Here is a 16,429-nt window from a genome sequence, read left to right on the forward strand (position 1 = left end):
GTGGCAGGAGCAGTACCAGGTCCATCAGCAGCAGCCTGAGTCTAGAGTTGCTGATGAGCAGCTCTCTTCAACCGCCTTGTGAAGAAACTACTCACCAACAGCAGCATCTAGACCTGGAGTAGAACCTGTACCAGCAGGTGGTGGCATATTTGGACAGGACCCTGCCAACCCACATTGAAGATCCGCTGGACTACTGGGCAGCCAAACTGGATTTGTGGCTGCAACTGGCAGAGTTTGCCCTGGAAAATCTGTCCTGCCCGGCCAGTAGTGTGGCATCAGAGCGGGTGTTTAGTGCGGCGGGGGCCATAGTTACCCCAGGAAGAACTTGCCTGTCCACCCAAAATGTGGAGAGACTGACCTTTGTCAAGATGAATCAGGCATGGATCAGCAAGGATTTCCACCCACCAATGCCTGATGCATCAGACTAGATCATCCATGGTGCCACACTAACACTTTGACAAAAGTTTCTTCTGGCTACCTGCCTCAGCTACTATTCTGATGCCACCTGCATGATGCCACACATCTGATACCAAGTGCTCTTTCTTTCACCCACCATCTTCAGCTGGTACTGGTATTGCCACCGACCTCCCTACTCTGTCACCGGGTTACTCTGTGATCCCTTGATGCTGCTGCCACCTCCACACTATGTCACCTTGCCACTCTGTGATCTCCTAATGCTACTGCCACCTCCACACTATGTCACCTTGTCACTCTGTAGCCTCCTTATGCTGCTGCCAGCTCCACACTATGTCACCTTGCCTATGTCACCTTGCCACTCTGTGATCTCCTAATGCTGCTGCCACCTCCACACTATGTAACCTTGCCACTCTGTGGCCTCCTGATGCTGCTGTTGCCACCTCCACACTGTTATTGTGCCACTCTGTGGCCTCCTCATGCTGATTCCACCTCAACACTATGTCATACACTCTGTGGACTTCTCATGCTGTTCCCACCCTCCCCACTTCATGACTGGGCCACTATTTTGCCTTTCGGCCTGGCTGACATCATCACTTATTTGACCTTTCTTCTGATCTGTCAGAAAGAAGGAAAAATTAGACGCACAACAGATCCTGTCTGTGTAGCAGCTGTAATGCCTGTAGGGTCCCATCAGAATTGGCTCGTGATTTGGTAGCCAAAAGCAGGAGTGGGTACAAAACACAGAAGACATGCAAATATTCCATTCATGTGTCATATCTGTTTTGGATTCACTTTATTCATTAGCAGTACTGATGGATTACTGACCAAATGCTGACCGATTGAAGGCGGATGCTCCACAGACAGGATCTATTTTTTTGGGGTTATTGTTCTGACGGATCAGAGGAAAGGCAAAATAATCAGTGACGTCAACACAAACTTACTGCTGACACCCTCTCCACTCTGTCGGGGGGCTCTACTTGTATAAGTGTTTAATAGAACAGGTTCTGTAGACATCTATGTGGAATCCGCTGACGACGGTGTATAAGGAGTGTGCTTCTTCTTGGCGCTAACATCGACCTGTAAGGCTGAGTTCACACTTGAGTTATTTGGTCAGTTTTGGCCCCATGACTGACCAAATAAGTGAAGTGTGCAGTGATTCTAAGAGTGACGCCTGCCATCTGCATGTCATATGGACTCACAGTATTGTTTCACTACCACAGCAGACTCCCTATGCGTGTTACTGCAAGGCACAGTGTTCTACACCACTATAAAGGCTCTCTGCAGCCAGGAAATAGCCGTATTTTTAACACGATTCGCCGAGAATAAATTTGGATCGAACCAAATCTTTTTAGTTTTTATTCGGCGAACCGGCAGAAATCGAATTTTTTAAAAATTAGCTGATTTCTATATATAAGATGCCGCGGTCATGTATGAAAGCGGCATCTGAGGGGTACAATGACAGGGGTGGCGCAATCGCCGTTCCCTGTCATGGCACCCACTATTTACAAAGAAATGTGCTTCGTGACACAGTCATTCGTCACAAAGCTAATTTTTTTTTAAAACTCGGCAAAGCAGCCAAATCGAACCTCCCAATACTTTGCTCCTCTCTACTGATAACCTTATGCCTGTGCCTCAACAGGTCCACCTAGTGCTCCCATTACTACATTTCACACATGACTATTTTATGTTCTACCAAGCCATCTTTTTTTAAAGTCTACTTACAGGTGGGCTGAGAACACCATTAAACTTGTAGCAAGTGATTAATTGGCACCCCCATCCCAATTAATGGTGACCCATAGGAGAGGGGCATGTGCGGAAGGATTTGTACAATGTGTACGAATGAGTCTGTGTCAATTCACCTATATTTTGTGGACCTCCAAACATCATAATCAAACTTTTTCAAAGATGAGATTCCTCAATAACCTGCGAGATGGGAGGGAGCACCTGCTTCTCCTGTCTCCACTCATTCTCCATGCCAAAAAGATTCTGCAGCTTTTCCAAAAATCTCAGCCTTTGCAGACATTCAGCGCAAGAAATACTGGAGCAGTTAGTAAACTACTTGAGAGGAGAAGGAGACACAAGGACTTAAAATTACTAGAGATATATACAGCGCATAATCCTTTTTATTCCACTGGATAGCCTACAAGTTTCTTATAGATTTCATATGTTGTCTTGCACTGCCCTCTGGTGGCGATAATTGGAATCCACATGCAGCCCTGACAGTAGTAGATTATTGGCATAGCTAAAGGAGAATGTTTCTTATAATAACACAATATAATTATATATTGTGTAATAATAATAAAAAAAGTTATTATTAATATTATTATCATCATTATTGTTTTATAATATAATCTACAATCAGAATTTAAAGTGAATCTCAGATATCTACTCTTCAGGATGGTGGTGAGGTATCTGTCATAGCATTTTCAGTCCATAAAGAACAATTTGTGTCTGACAGAGATCTTATGTTCAAACCATCCATGGGGCACCCTGGAAATACACATACTATTTCTAAGACCCCGTTCACCCTGGTGGCTTTCCTCTCTACCTAGAAGTCATCTCAGCTCTGATCGTGTCTATAATAATAAACTGGGGAGTTTCTTTAATAATCTATTAAGTTTTTTATATGAACACCGGCTGGTGGAGGTGCTGTAGATTGTATATATGTATGTAGTGCAGTAAGTCTACTGTGTTATGTTCCACTTGTGCAGGGGGAGGGGAGACTAGGGGCCCACCGGGGGATTCGCCTGTACCCCTGTGGGCCAGTCCGAGCCTGCTGCCATGTATTCAGCAGACCTGGGGAGAAATCTCTTCTTTGGTGTGTTTTTGGATTGTATAAATTGTCTTATGCTGCCACCTAGTGGACAGTGCTGCAATTGCTGCTGCACACATAGTAACATAGTATATAAGGCCGAAAAAAAGACATTTGTTTATCCAGTTCGGCCTTTTATCCTGCAAGTTATTTAAATGCAAAAGACATATATATGCTTCAGATGTGGCAATAAGGGACTTGTGGCTGAATTGTGTTTTTTCCCCTACATAATGATAGCGCTGTAACATGATGGATCACACGTACATTATGCTAAATGACAAACCCAGCTCTGCTACATTAATCTGTTGAGGGGTTTTACTTGATGATTCATTACAGACGCATCCCAGTAATGTTAAATGATAAGGAATTGAGGTTTTATTATTATTATAATTATTATTATTAATTATTATTATTATTTTAATTATTATTATTTATTTTAAATTACATGATTTTGAGAAAGAATCTCAAATAAAAAAAAAATAGCCATTAGGCCTCATGCACACGGCCGTTGTTTTGGTCCGCATCCGAGCTGCAGTTTTGGCGGCTCGGGTGCTGACCCGTTCACTCCGTGGGCTGTCCGCATCCGTTGCTCTGTTCTGTGGTCCGCAAAAAAAAATATAACCTGTCCTATTCTTGTCCGCGCCTTGCGGACAAGAATAGGCAGTTATATTAAAGGCTGTCCGTGCCGTTCCGCAAATTGCGGAACGCACACGGACGCCATCCGCGATTTGCGGACCGCAAAACACACAACGGTCGTGAGCATAAGGCCTTACTCTCAGCTTCCTTCCCCTGCTGTTCCGCCATTTTGGTGGTTCCTGTCCGTCCTGCTGGAGCCAACCACCAGCCTAATTGACCTGCTAAGGCCTCTGATTGGACAGGTTATTGAACGGTTAAGCAATAGCGATTTATTTTTGCTCATTTTATACTATTTTCTGCTCTTGTGTAAATGTCCTACAATCCTGGACAACCCCTTTAAGTCGTTCACTTCTGTCATATTCTGTTTACGTTTATCTCAGTTACATCTCTTACTGGGAAAGCTGAGTGACAACCAATATCACAACCAACACAGGGCCAAGCAGATTTGTCACTCAGGGGTCCGGGGAAGCTGGGTGACAACCCTTGTGGACGCTATAATGGGGCTGACGCCAGTTGTCAAATGCTATTACACAGTCTAAAGTCTGAAGATGTCCAAATTGCAGACAACTGGATGACAGATGAAGCAGGCCCAGTTTGTACCTATGTGACATTTTTATTTTTCCAAGTTGCCCGGTAACATAGCAACCGTCTGTTTAGGCCACGACGCATTTTTTCGTCTGTCACGAGGGTCGACCGCCTTGTGTTTTATTTTTTTTTACAGGGTTGCTACCCTGTTTAACAAATCAGCAGCGAAGATCCGGGGTCAGGGCTGCGAAGCCTTCATGCCATTCCCTCCCCAGTCCTCAGAATGCACATGTTGAGAACTTCTCAGCTTTGTCTAAAGCAAATATAACAAGGGGCTGCCATCGCGTTTGAAGTCGAATTGCCGTCAGTCAACGTGAAGACGATTCTGGGATGTGACGTAAGACGCCTGGAACACATTTCCAGCTGCAAAGTGTAAAAAGAAAATGTGGTTTTGAATTTAGGAGCAGGTAGGAAACAATTAGATGACTTCAGCGGGATCATTACAGGCATCGAGCGACGCTGCCACCTGGTGGTCACTTTTAGAAATGCGTCTGAGCATTTAAGGTGGAACTGGAGAATTCATTTGGCTGTCCTCATTTATTTCAATGGAGAGCAACAAGGCTCATCTTTTTGCACGCAATCTTTTCTGATCATACCGTATTAAGCGACTGAGGAGACGTTAGCGGGAATTAGCTATTCCAAAAATCTATAGACGAGAAAAAAGTATTGGCTCATGATACAGATTTCTGGTGAAAGGTAATTATAGAGCGAGTGTTTCTCAGAAATGCAGGTGTGTGACACATTTTGGACTTTTGTCCGTGCTGGATTCACATCTCTAATGATATGGTAATAACCATGCGGGTACAGGATGTGCCCATTCGCAGTGCCTGCTATTAATACAGGAGATGTCACGGAATAGAAAACGATGGGATTTTGAGGTCTCCAAGCCATGGACAACATACAATATGGGGGTCGATGTCATAAGGTCAAGCCCGGGACGTAGCTATAGAGCAGGGATGCCCAACCTGCGGCCCTCCAGCCGTTGCAAAACTACAACTCCCAGCATGCTCTAATAGCTGTAGGCTGTCCAGGCATGCTGGGAGTTGTAGTTTTGCAACTGCTGGAGGGCCGCAGGTTGGGCATCCCTGCTGTAGAGGATGCAGTGGGTGCAGTGCACATGGCCTTGGTGCCTGGCGGGGTCCAAAGGCTCCTCTGTCACATAAGAAGACATCAAGTTGTTGTGAACTCGGGCTCCTGGACAACAACTAGAGCAAGATGGTCTCTTCCTTGGCTTTGGCGTCATGCGCATGACCGTATGCTATCTGTGGTCCACAAAACATGGTTATTTTATTTTATTTTTTTCTATATTTCTTTGCGGTGCCGCTGAACGAACATTTCGATCCGGAATGTCCGCATCTTTTTCGGCCCTCTAGAAATGAATGGATCCGCATCCGATCTTCAAAAACATGCAGACAAAAAATCTGGTTGTGTGCATGAGGCCTTTGGCTGAGGATAGTCATCTATCCCACCGACCCTTGCAGGGCCTTCTGGCTCAGAGGCTAGGTGACCAACGTGGCGGTTTGTGGTGCCCCTTTTCTCAAAGAGAGGGCTTGCGATAGACCGCATTTTTGGACACTGCACGCTGCACTTGGGTGAAGAACCTTGCAATCTCTGACTTTCAAAAAGAAAACAAAAGGACGCCAATATTGTAAATGGCACCTAATAGTTATTGAACCCTGCTATAGATTTAGCCCAGGAGCTTCAAGAGCAGGAAAGGCGACTCCTAAATTCACCCTAACCCACCTATCATTCCAATTTGTCCCCCTCCCCTCCCTCCACCATGTTGGTCACCTCACCCTATAGCGTAAGTTCATTTTATTAAGGGTACGGCCACGCGGTCAGGTTTCCCGCTGCGGTTTTGGATCATAAAAGGAGAGAAAATAGAATAGATATGACAGATACAACGTCTCCTCTTTTTTTTTTTTTATTCAATTCTGGTTTTGGTTTCCAAAACTGCCTCCGGAAACCTGACCGTGCAACCCACAGATCTCACAGATCCACCAAGGTGTGCAAGCAATGGGTTAATAAGAGAAACATATCGATAAGGACATCCAGGCCCTCTCTTCCACTATGGTCGCCCCCGTGCTGGGTGGATGCCCCGTCATGTTTGACTGAGGCTCTTGCACGAGTCTGGAATTCCCATGGGATTAACGAACTGACGTTCCAGGAATCGAGTCTGATAACTGCATAATCCAAACCAGTGTGAGGTAAGACACCCCGAGGTGCAAAGCTATAAAATGATGCTTCCTCCTGTAAAATAAAACCTCCGCATGAAAAATGCCCCAACATTTCCACAACCTGAGGACTGCCAGGGAAATTCACATGTGAGTGTGCACAAAAAAACGTGCCGTCATGCCAGGTTAATATTAACCCACTACTGTGCCAGCTAGGTGATGGATTCTGATACGGGCCATAGGTCCCGTGCAGGCAAGAAGAAAAACATCTGCCCCTATCTTGTGGATTAGATTGAGATCCCCAAAATGAGCCGCAGAATACGACGGCACTATAGAAACGGTGGGGATGGAAAGGGCCTGAAGTGAAGGGGTTAATAATATGAATGCTCCCTACTGCTCTGCAGAAAACGGCAGCGCTATAGAAACGGTGGGGATGGAAAAGGCCTGAAGTGAAGGGGTTAATAATATGAATGCTCCCTACTGCTCTGCAGAATATGACGGTGCTATAGAAACGGTGGGGATGGAAAAGGGCCTGAAGTGAAGGGGTTAATAATATGAATGCTCCCTACTGCTCTGCAGAATATGACGGCGCTATAGAAATGGTGGAGAGGGAAAAGGCCTGAAGTGAAGGGGTTAATAATATGAATGCTCCCTACTGCTCTGCAGAATATGGCGGTGCTATAGAAACGGTGGGGATGGAAAAGGGCCTGAAGTGAAGGGGTTAATAATATGAATGCTCCCTACTGCTCTGCAGAATACGACAGCGCTATAGAAACGGTGGGGAGGGAAAGGGCCTGAAGTGAAGGGGTTAATAATATGAATGCTCCCTACTGCTCTGCAGAATACGGCGGCGCTATAGAAATGGTGGGGATGGAAAAGGCCTGAAGCGAAGGGGTTAATAATATTAATGCTCCACGGTCCTCTATTGGAACGCGGGCGCTGCTTGGATGGAAATGCGCAGGTCGCGTCGTATATGAATGTGGCCTGTACAAGCTGAGAAAGACTCACTGTTCCTGTTTCCTAGAACGGAAGACCTTCCCTCCAGGAAAGCTGAGCTCATATTTTTTTATTTTTCTTATTAATAGATTTTTTTTGCCAAGAGAAGAACAGTAGTGTTAAAAGCGCGGAGCTGCGCCCCGACGGAGGTGTGATACAGCGCATACAGGGCACCGCAGTCAGTGTAATATTCTATAGCCAGCATCTGCTTCCAGTTTGAGCCCTCCCACCCGTTCCCATCCGCCAAGAACTGGAGAACTCCCCTTTCGAGAAAAAAAAAACGGGTTAACCCTTTCCGCCGCCTCTGCCATAGCAAAAAAATAAAAAATTTAAAAACTGTGGTTTAAGTTTTAGGAAACTAGAGCGCCGTGGCTTTACGATTTGACTCCTGGCCATGTAATTCCCAGTTCTCCCAGTCTACCAGAGCCCTAGGTAATATAACATGTTGACTTTTAATATTATCTCGAAGCTATTACCATTTTTTTTTTTTTTTAGGGTTTTCTGGCAATTTGAAAAACAGAATGCAGCGGCGGACTGTGTGTCACATTAGTAACCGGACCTGAATAGTATGTGGCGGGCGGGGAAAGCGCTATTACATCAGGCAGGGCTCGCATTCATCAGGTTGCCAGCATGTGGCTATCAAGCCAATGCCAGCGGAAGCCCTTGCAAGAACTGTACAGTCTGCGATTTGCAGCTCCACATCAGTCGTCCTGACGGTGCAGAAATAGCAGGACTGAGTTTGTCACTGTGACGTCACAACGCATTATCGGTGGTTTTCCATAAGGCAGATGCACGGGGAGGGGGGGGGGATTTTGTTTCTCATTGAAGAGACAGCAGCGTATGGATGTTCATTTGCATAGGATACAAAAAAAAAGTTATTACATGACCCATTCAGCTCTGCTACATCCATATATACACATTAGGACACGAAGAGACCTAGTTAGTCTCTTGGGCTGCCAAGTAAAACTTTTCCTTCCACGCTAATAATTAACTCCACTAACGGATCGTGCACGCAAAGGCATTTTCGTCCATAATTAAACGCAAGGGGTTAATGAATGATAATGAAAATCCACTAAGCTGAGAACTATTCCTCCCCATGCCTGTAGCCATGATGGTCGCCCATTAACCCTTCAGACACTGGTCAGCATTCGTGGGACATAATATTAATTAGCAGTCAGCAGTAATTGCTTTAAGGTGGCACATGCTGCAAAGTTTGAGTCCATGTCACTGACAAAAGACGTGCTCCTGCTGCAAATTTCTAAGCCAGCTGCTTTATCCCCCCCCCCCCTTCCATCCCCATGATTGATGACATTGGCCAGGATCCAGCATAAGGAAGGGTTTTGTTCCTCCAGGACTACGCACGAAATGAGATCACATCACTTCAAAGACTTAAGGGGAGGGCTCACAGGACAAGCCCCATAAATTCCAGCACAGGGTGTCAGGCTCCTGCAGTCATGATCCAGAGTCAATCAGTGCAAGCTTGCTAGTTGCCGGTTCCTAGCTGAGCACACAATCTGTGCAAGGCACTCAAAGAGTCTAGCAAGCCATCTCCAGCCTCAGACCCCAAAGCAGAACTTCTCCTGCAACTTTGTTGCATTCAAGCCTGCGCGCAATTACGCACTGAGAACCTTTGCGCCACTTTGTGTCGTTATCACCTCCTTCCAGTGCCCAGGATGAGGTGTGTGCAGTATCTGCTGCACTGCATGGCAGCTTTGATCTATGCCCGGATTGTCCTAGGTGTCTCCATGGAAGAAGAACTGGTGGTCCCTGTCAGGCTAGATAATGACCAAGGTCCAGCCAAGGATGGCAAGGTGATTTACCGACTGGTTGCATTTGGAGAAGCCCTCAACTTGGAGTTAGAGCCTGACCCAAGCTTCCTTGCAAAGGACTTTAGTCTGCAATATGTGGGTAAACCTAAGTCTACTGGAGAAGACCCTGCAGAACCTCTTACTAACCTGGCTGACTGCTTTTATTCTGGTACTGTCAATGGGGAGCCATCTAGCAGTGCAGCTCTGAGTCTCTGTGCAGGGATCAGAGGAGCATTTTATCACCGAGGGGAAGAGTACTTCATCCAGCCCAGTAATCACACCCTGACGATGGCTTCTTCCAACACCATGGTTCTGCATTTGCTGAGCAAGAGGAGTCGTGTCAAGGCAAAGTGTGGCGTGACTGACATCTCCCAGCAGCAGCTGGATTCAGAGGAGCCCCAGCCCAGGCAACCTATGTCGCCGCAAGGTATGGTCGAGTTCATTTTCTTGCTGCTTTTATACTTGCATTTATGAAAGAAAAAAAGTTCTAACTATTGAAATGCTTAAAAAACTTTTTAGCCTAAAACTTTCTTCCATCACTAGACGTGAAACTGAAATGAAAGCTGCACATGTTTCCTTGGTTGGGTCTGCTCAGGCCAATGAAACAGTAGGGCACTTTGCCCTGGAGTCATGCCAGTCAAGTTACAGGGCTGTGTCCTCAGTTGCCGATTGACATGACTCTCCAGGAGCTTGGGTTTGGAAGGGGGTTAAAAAAAATGCGTAGTTTGAAATGACATCATTGTAAAAAATTGGACATGCCAGCACAGTTCTACTTAGATGTAAATTATCCCTTCACGTCTTTTTGCACCATGTTATACAAGGCTTGTAAAACCCAAATTTCTATTCATAAAAGTGAAGGTAATTGCGATAACAACGGAAACATAATGCAAGCTAATCACAGCCTAGGGGGGCATTGGGTTTGTCATGTATGGGTTGGGTAGAGCTGAGACGGAAAGTGTTAATTCCGAAGCTGAAAGTCAGGACAAGGGTACAGTGTCTTCGAAAGGTGCTGTGGTTTCAGGGTCAGAGAAGCAGTCAGCCGTTTGGCAGGAGTTGCCAGTAGGATTCTGTGATTACATGTGGAAGTGAATGATCTTACATCAACTCCTTCCATGCTAAAAAAAAAAAAAGGTGGAAGGTGACTCAGATCTTCTCTAGCTGGCCAAACGCTTCTTACAAGTGAGTCATAGACAACAGACAATGTAGGTGAAGAGCCCAGAAATTAGTAGATTCAGCATTTATGAAGGATTTCCAAATGTTGCAGCCTCGGTTCATTTTAACGCTTCTTTTTTTTTTCAGGATCGGGAAATTCACGGAAAAAGAGGTTCGTCTCCAGCCCCCGTTATCTGGAGACCTTGATTGTGGCTGACCAATCTATGGCAGAATTTCACGGGAGCAGTTTAAAGCACTATCTCCTAACCCTAATGTCAGTGGCTGCTAAGCTTTACAAGCATCCCAGCATCCGAAACTCAATCAGCCTGGTGGTTGTGAAGATCCTGGTCATCTATGATGAGCAGAAGGGACCCGAGGTGACATCCAACGCTGCCCTGACCTTGAGAAACTTCTGCAGCTGGCAGAAACAGCATAACCCACCCAGTGACCGCCACGCGGAACACTATGATACTGCAATTCTATTTACAAGACAGGTAATTGACTTTGAGCCTAATCTTCCCCACAACTTCTAAATCAGATTATAATCCTGTATATATTAAATTAGGTAACATGGTCAAAACTAGGCTAAAAATAAATGAACCTGTAAACTAAGAGGAAGGAGAAAAAAACCTCCTGTGCTCTCAAATGTTTATGAGCTCTTCAGCCAGGGCATGAATCCAAAGTTAAACATTTACTGCCAAACTTTTGTCCTTGATTTAATTAATACTGAAACTGCTATTTTGTTGTCTTAAGGATCTTTGTGGAGCTCAGACATGTGATACCCTTGGGATGGCCGACGTTGGTACCGTTTGTGACCCAAGTCGCAGTTGCTCTATCATTGAAGATGACGGCTTGCAAGCAGCTTTCACTACAACCCATGAACTAGGTGAGTGTCTTAAGACCTGGCTTTACTATAAGACTGGGATATAGCTTAGGCCTTATATAAACAATTCAGGAAGGAAATGCTTAGCTTAATGTTTGTTTGGAGACACCAGAGGGACAGGTTTGAGATTTTACGCCTGGAAAACAGAGAAGGACATGTCCTCAAGTGCTAAAATGTTTATGGTGAGGAAGCACTTGGGAAGTTTGCAGTCTTGACATTGGCCATTTAAGAATGAAAGACTTTCCTCAAGTGCATTGTTGAGTTTAGAGATTAATATTTTGTAAAATGAGTTCTGGAAAAAGTCTCTTGAATATTTTTGTAACCCAAAAAATGTATGTTTCCAGGTCATGTGTTTAATATGCCACATGATGATGCCAAACAGTGCGCTGGTTACAACAATGAGAATAAGGATTCCCATATGATGGCGTCTATGCTCTCCAATCTGGATAGACATGAACCATGGTCTCCTTGTAGCGCCTACATGATCACGTCCTTCTTGGATAATGGACATGGTAAGTTTTTCAAGCCTTACTTATTAGATGTTTCGGGTCTGCTGGTTGTATATTTTGGTTTGTTGGGTGTCAGTGTCCATTATAGTATCTTTTTCAAGAAGTCACCAGTAGGTTTTGACCGTTTTGTAGCATCCATCTTGTTCACTGTCTAATAAAGCATACTAGCCATGTAGTCAAAACCGATATCACAGTTTGTGAGAACAAGTTCTCCAACAAACATTATGCTCAAATATTTTTCTATTGCTTAATTAGGGGAGTGCTTATTGGACAAGCCTAGCAGACCCATCCAACTTCCATCAGATCTCCCTGGAATGCTGTATGATGCCAATAAGCAGTGCGAATTTACATTTGGAGAGGAATCCAGACATTGTCCAGATGCCGCCAGCACGTGTACGACCTTATGGTGCACCGGAGTCTCTGGAGGACTACTTGTCTGCCAAACTAAACACTTCCCTTGGGCTGATGGAACCAGTTGTGGAGAAGGGAAGTGGTGTTTAAAGGGCAAGTGCACCGAGATGACAGACAAGAAACACTATGAGGTACAGTTGTGTTTCTTCATGTGCTCCTTCCATGTAGTTAACTAGTTATTGTACTGAAATATAGATAACAGAACATATATTGTATACTTGTCATTAAGCTTAGGTTTTGTCCATTTCTGGCCTGAAGAAATCAACTAATATTCATTATAGTGCTAGACTTCTGAGTTTCTTGGTATGCAGAGATTCTAGTTACTAATGTTCTTCGTTTATGTTATTACAGACTCCTGTACATGGTGGCTGGGGAGCCTGGGGCCACTGGGGAGAGTGTTCTAGAACTTGTGGTGGTGGAGTCCAGTACTCCATTCGGGAATGTGACAATCCAGTGCCAAAAGATGGTGGAAAGTACTGTGAAGGCAAAAGGGTTCAGTATCGTTCATGCAACGTCCAAGACTGCCCTGAAAATAATGGTGAGTGACCTAAAAAAACTGTCCAACTACTGACTATAGCATACTATGAAAACAATGTACTCAAGGTCTAAACATCTCCTTTTATTATTCTTAGGCAAGACATTCAGAGAAGAACAATGTGAAGCCCATAATGACATCTCTAAGACACCTGGAAGTGGGCCCAATGTTGAATGGACACCAAAATTTGCAGGAGTCCGTCCAAAAGATCGTTGCAAGCTTGTGTGCCGAGCAAAGGGCACTGGATTCTTCTTTGTGCTGAGCCCCAGGGTATGTTCATAGAGTCATGTTAATAATGAGTTAATGAATAGTGCAGGGCATTATTATTATGGAACAGAACTAGACATTGACCTGTAAACTCTAGAGAAAAAGTCCTGTTACCACTATCTAACAATAGCACCCATTGGATTTCCAAGGTTATGGCACATCTGTGCACAGACACCATATTAGTAAACAATATTAAGACCTCCTAAGACAATCTGAAGGCATCTCAAGAGGTTCTGGGACATGTTATGTGAATAACCTAGCACCCTAACCACATTAGATCAAAGTCAAAGTAGTTCAGACTATATGTGCCATATATTTGGGATTAATCTGTTTTCTTTCCTTTGTCATATGCAGGTAGCTGATGGTACTCCATGTAGTCCCGACTCAACCTCCGTATGCATCCAAGGCCAATGTGTCAAGGCTGGCTGTGATCGTGTAATAGGCTCCAACAAGAAGTACGACAAATGTGGAGTCTGTGGAGGAAATGGATCCACCTGCAAGAAAGTATCTGGGACATTTACTAAAGCAAGGTATGTTCAGGATTAAGTTTTTGCCTGATCTTCCATTAGATACATGAAAATCAGCAGGATCATATATGATACAGTAGTTGAATGTCACTTTATCACTTCTGTCATAGGGTCTAGAGTTAGATATTTTACACACTCACAGTTTAACTCATAGGACTAAAGTCCATTTTAATCAGTTACTTATTAAAGTACTTCCCAATGTCCAAGTGTTTGCAGAATTTAATGTTAAATGCATTCTTTTTTTCCCCTATAGACCTGGGTATCATGATGTTGTCACCATCCCTGCTGGTGCAACAAACATTGAAATCAAGCAACGCAACAGCAGGAGTTCCATGCATGATGGCAGCTACTTAGCTATAAAGGCAGCTGATGGCACCTATATCCTCAATGGTGACTATACATTATCCACGTTGGAACAAGACATTTCCTACAATGGCAACTTTTTGACATACAGCGGTTCTACAGCGTCACTAGAAAGAATCCGCAGCTTTAAGCCACTGAGGGAACCCATCACTGTACAGGTCCTCACCGTGGGAGATTCACAAAGACTGAAAATCAAGTACATTTATTTTGTCAAGAAACCAGCTCAACCAGAAAAGCCTTTGAATAAGAAGAAAGAGTCCTTCAATGCTATACAGGAAACAATTCTCTCCGAGTGGGTTATCGGAGAATGGGGTGAATGCTCAAAGACTTGTGGATTAGGATGGCAAAGGAGATCTGTAGAGTGCAAAGACTTAAGGGGTCATCCTTCAAAAGACTGCCCTAATGAGCTGAAGCCAGACGATATCCGGTCATGTGCAGACATTCCCTGTCCCCAATGGCAGTTGGGAGATTGGTCCTCATGTTCTAAGACCTGTGGGAAGGGTTTTAGAAAAAGACTCTTGAAGTGCGTGTCTTACGAGGGCAGCAACTTGCCTCAAGACAACTGCGACCCTTCAAAGAAGCCCAAACATTTAATAGACTTTTGTACTGTTTCCATATGCAGTTAAACAGCGTCTGACCAAGAATATTACTTGGTTCTTCATAAAAAAAAAAAAAAACATCATGCTGTAAGTGGAAGGTCAGGTAGAACGTGTTTGTCCATTGCACAAACCATAGGATGGAAAGTTATTGAGCAGGAACAGTGCAAATATCTTCTGGTTGGGTTGGACCATCAGGTTGAATATGTTAACGTAGGTTTGAAAGAAGGGCATATTACTGTTTCTACATCCTCCATTTTAGGGCCCTTGGGGACATTATGGGTTTGTTTTAAAACTTTTTGGAGTCTGTTACCAGTAAGGTCTAAACAATAGATGGCGGCCATAGTATGTATTAAAACTTCTCGGGCTCCTTAAAGATTATGAGCCTATGTAAGACATTTTTCGTAAGGGGCCTTCAGATGTTTTGGGATTTTGCCCTTGGTTAGGGTTAACCTACCTCATTTAAGAAGGGCAAGATTGGGAGCTGGAAATGTTCAGTAGAATTCATTATGGCTGCTATCGCATCACAGTATATTTTTCTAGAGTAACAAAGCCATATTCTCATAGACGTGAGACTTGCAGATTAGGTGGACCAAGAATTTTTTCTTTAAATTAGAATACACGTTTAGTAACCTTGTAATCCCTACTGTAAAGGATAGCTCATCAAAAGGTCATGTGACCATAGAAAACCTTAGGTGGTCACAGAAATGTCATACTCTACAGTAGGGGGGGTTGTCATCCCATTATAATACACAGGTTTTCCTAATGAACTGAAATAATAAGACCTACTATAAGTATTAGTATCACTTGTGTATTAAAGCAGCATTTCCTTCAAAGAGCTGAGCACCAGATGTGAATGTTCACCCTTCAGGGCTTTAACATCTGGTTCCAAATAATCTCTTCCAAGGAAACCAAGCATATAGATAATGGGGCGGGGGAGGGTGGGGCTCTAAATTTAAGGCCAGTATAGAGTTTAAGATTGTACATACAAAGAGATATAACATAAAAAGGTATATATGCTCCATATTCCAGATATGGAAATATATTTGGTAGACAGTCCTGGGGATAGCAGGTCCATCCGCAGCTGTTGGCCAACCTGCATGTGTCAGTTATCTGTGTCAGGTTGGAGAATATGAATTTGGTGAGTGAGTGCGTGCGTGCGTGTGTATATATCTATATACACAGTATACTTCATAAGTATTTGCTTCAGCTCCTTCCATGAAGGGATCCTTTAATGACACATCATATACCTATTTATTTTTGTACAACCAGTCCGATTATATTTTAAGTTATCGCTTTATATAACGAGAAAAAAAAGAGTATTTATGCATTATTATTATTATTATATGTTACTAGAAATATTAAAAGAACACATTGACATTCCCTGACCATCGCATTTTACTTCTTGATCTGTAATGACGGTATAAATGTTCACTCCTGAGTAGTAGAATTCATATATATATATATATATATATATATATATACAGCCACCACTAGATGGAGCTTTTGTTTATACATTGAACTCAATAATAACATGATAACGGTAAGCTCCCCCTAGTGGTGGCTGGAAGCAGACAATTGTTATCTTTTGACTCTTTGAGGCAGATTTACCATGGCATTTCAGATGTCTGTCTTTAGTAAAAAGTCCAGTGGGGTAAGATGCTGTGTATTAAGTGTCGCACCCCTCTTAACAAATTTTTGTCGCTTCTTTTGTGTTGTACGTGTCCTCAAACTAAAATCCACTCCAGCTATGGGCTA

At 43.8% G+C, this 16,429-nt stretch overlaps 1 protein-coding gene across 1 annotated transcript; it reads left to right on the forward strand.

The window, feature by feature from the left end:
* Positions 1 to 9,293: 9,293 nt before the first annotated feature.
* Positions 9,294 to 16,059, forward strand: ADAMTS1 (ADAM metallopeptidase with thrombospondin type 1 motif 1). Its single transcript, XM_040423203.1, has 9 exons — positions 9,294 to 9,855; positions 10,728 to 11,074; positions 11,334 to 11,466; positions 11,808 to 11,975; positions 12,228 to 12,514; positions 12,735 to 12,921; positions 13,016 to 13,188; positions 13,540 to 13,715; positions 13,966 to 16,059. Exons 1-9 carry the CDS (start codon positions 9,294 to 9,296, stop codon positions 14,699 to 14,701), a joined length of 2,769 nt encoding a protein of 922 aa, XP_040279137.1. The 3' UTR covers positions 14,702 to 16,059.
* Positions 16,060 to 16,429: the final 370 nt, after the last annotated feature.

The sequence above is a fragment of the Bufo bufo genome, chromosome 3, assembly GCF_905171765.1.
Source record: "Bufo bufo chromosome 3, aBufBuf1.1, whole genome shotgun sequence".
Classification (NCBI taxonomy): domain Eukaryota; kingdom Metazoa; phylum Chordata; class Amphibia; order Anura; family Bufonidae; genus Bufo; species Bufo bufo.

Bases quoted from the DNA above. Each gene is read 5' to 3' on its own strand.
- ADAMTS1 (XM_040423203.1), top strand. From the start codon at position 9,294: ATGAGGTGTGTGCAGTATCTGCTGCACTGCATGGCAGCTTTGATCTAT. The intron at 11,467-11,807 runs GTGAGTGTCTTA...GTATGTTTCCAG, and splicing joins CACTACAACCCATGAACTAG to GTCATGTGTTTAATATGCCA. The intron at 13,189-13,539 runs GTATGTTCATAG...TGTCATATGCAG, and splicing joins TCTTTGTGCTGAGCCCCAGG to GTAGCTGATGGTACTCCATG.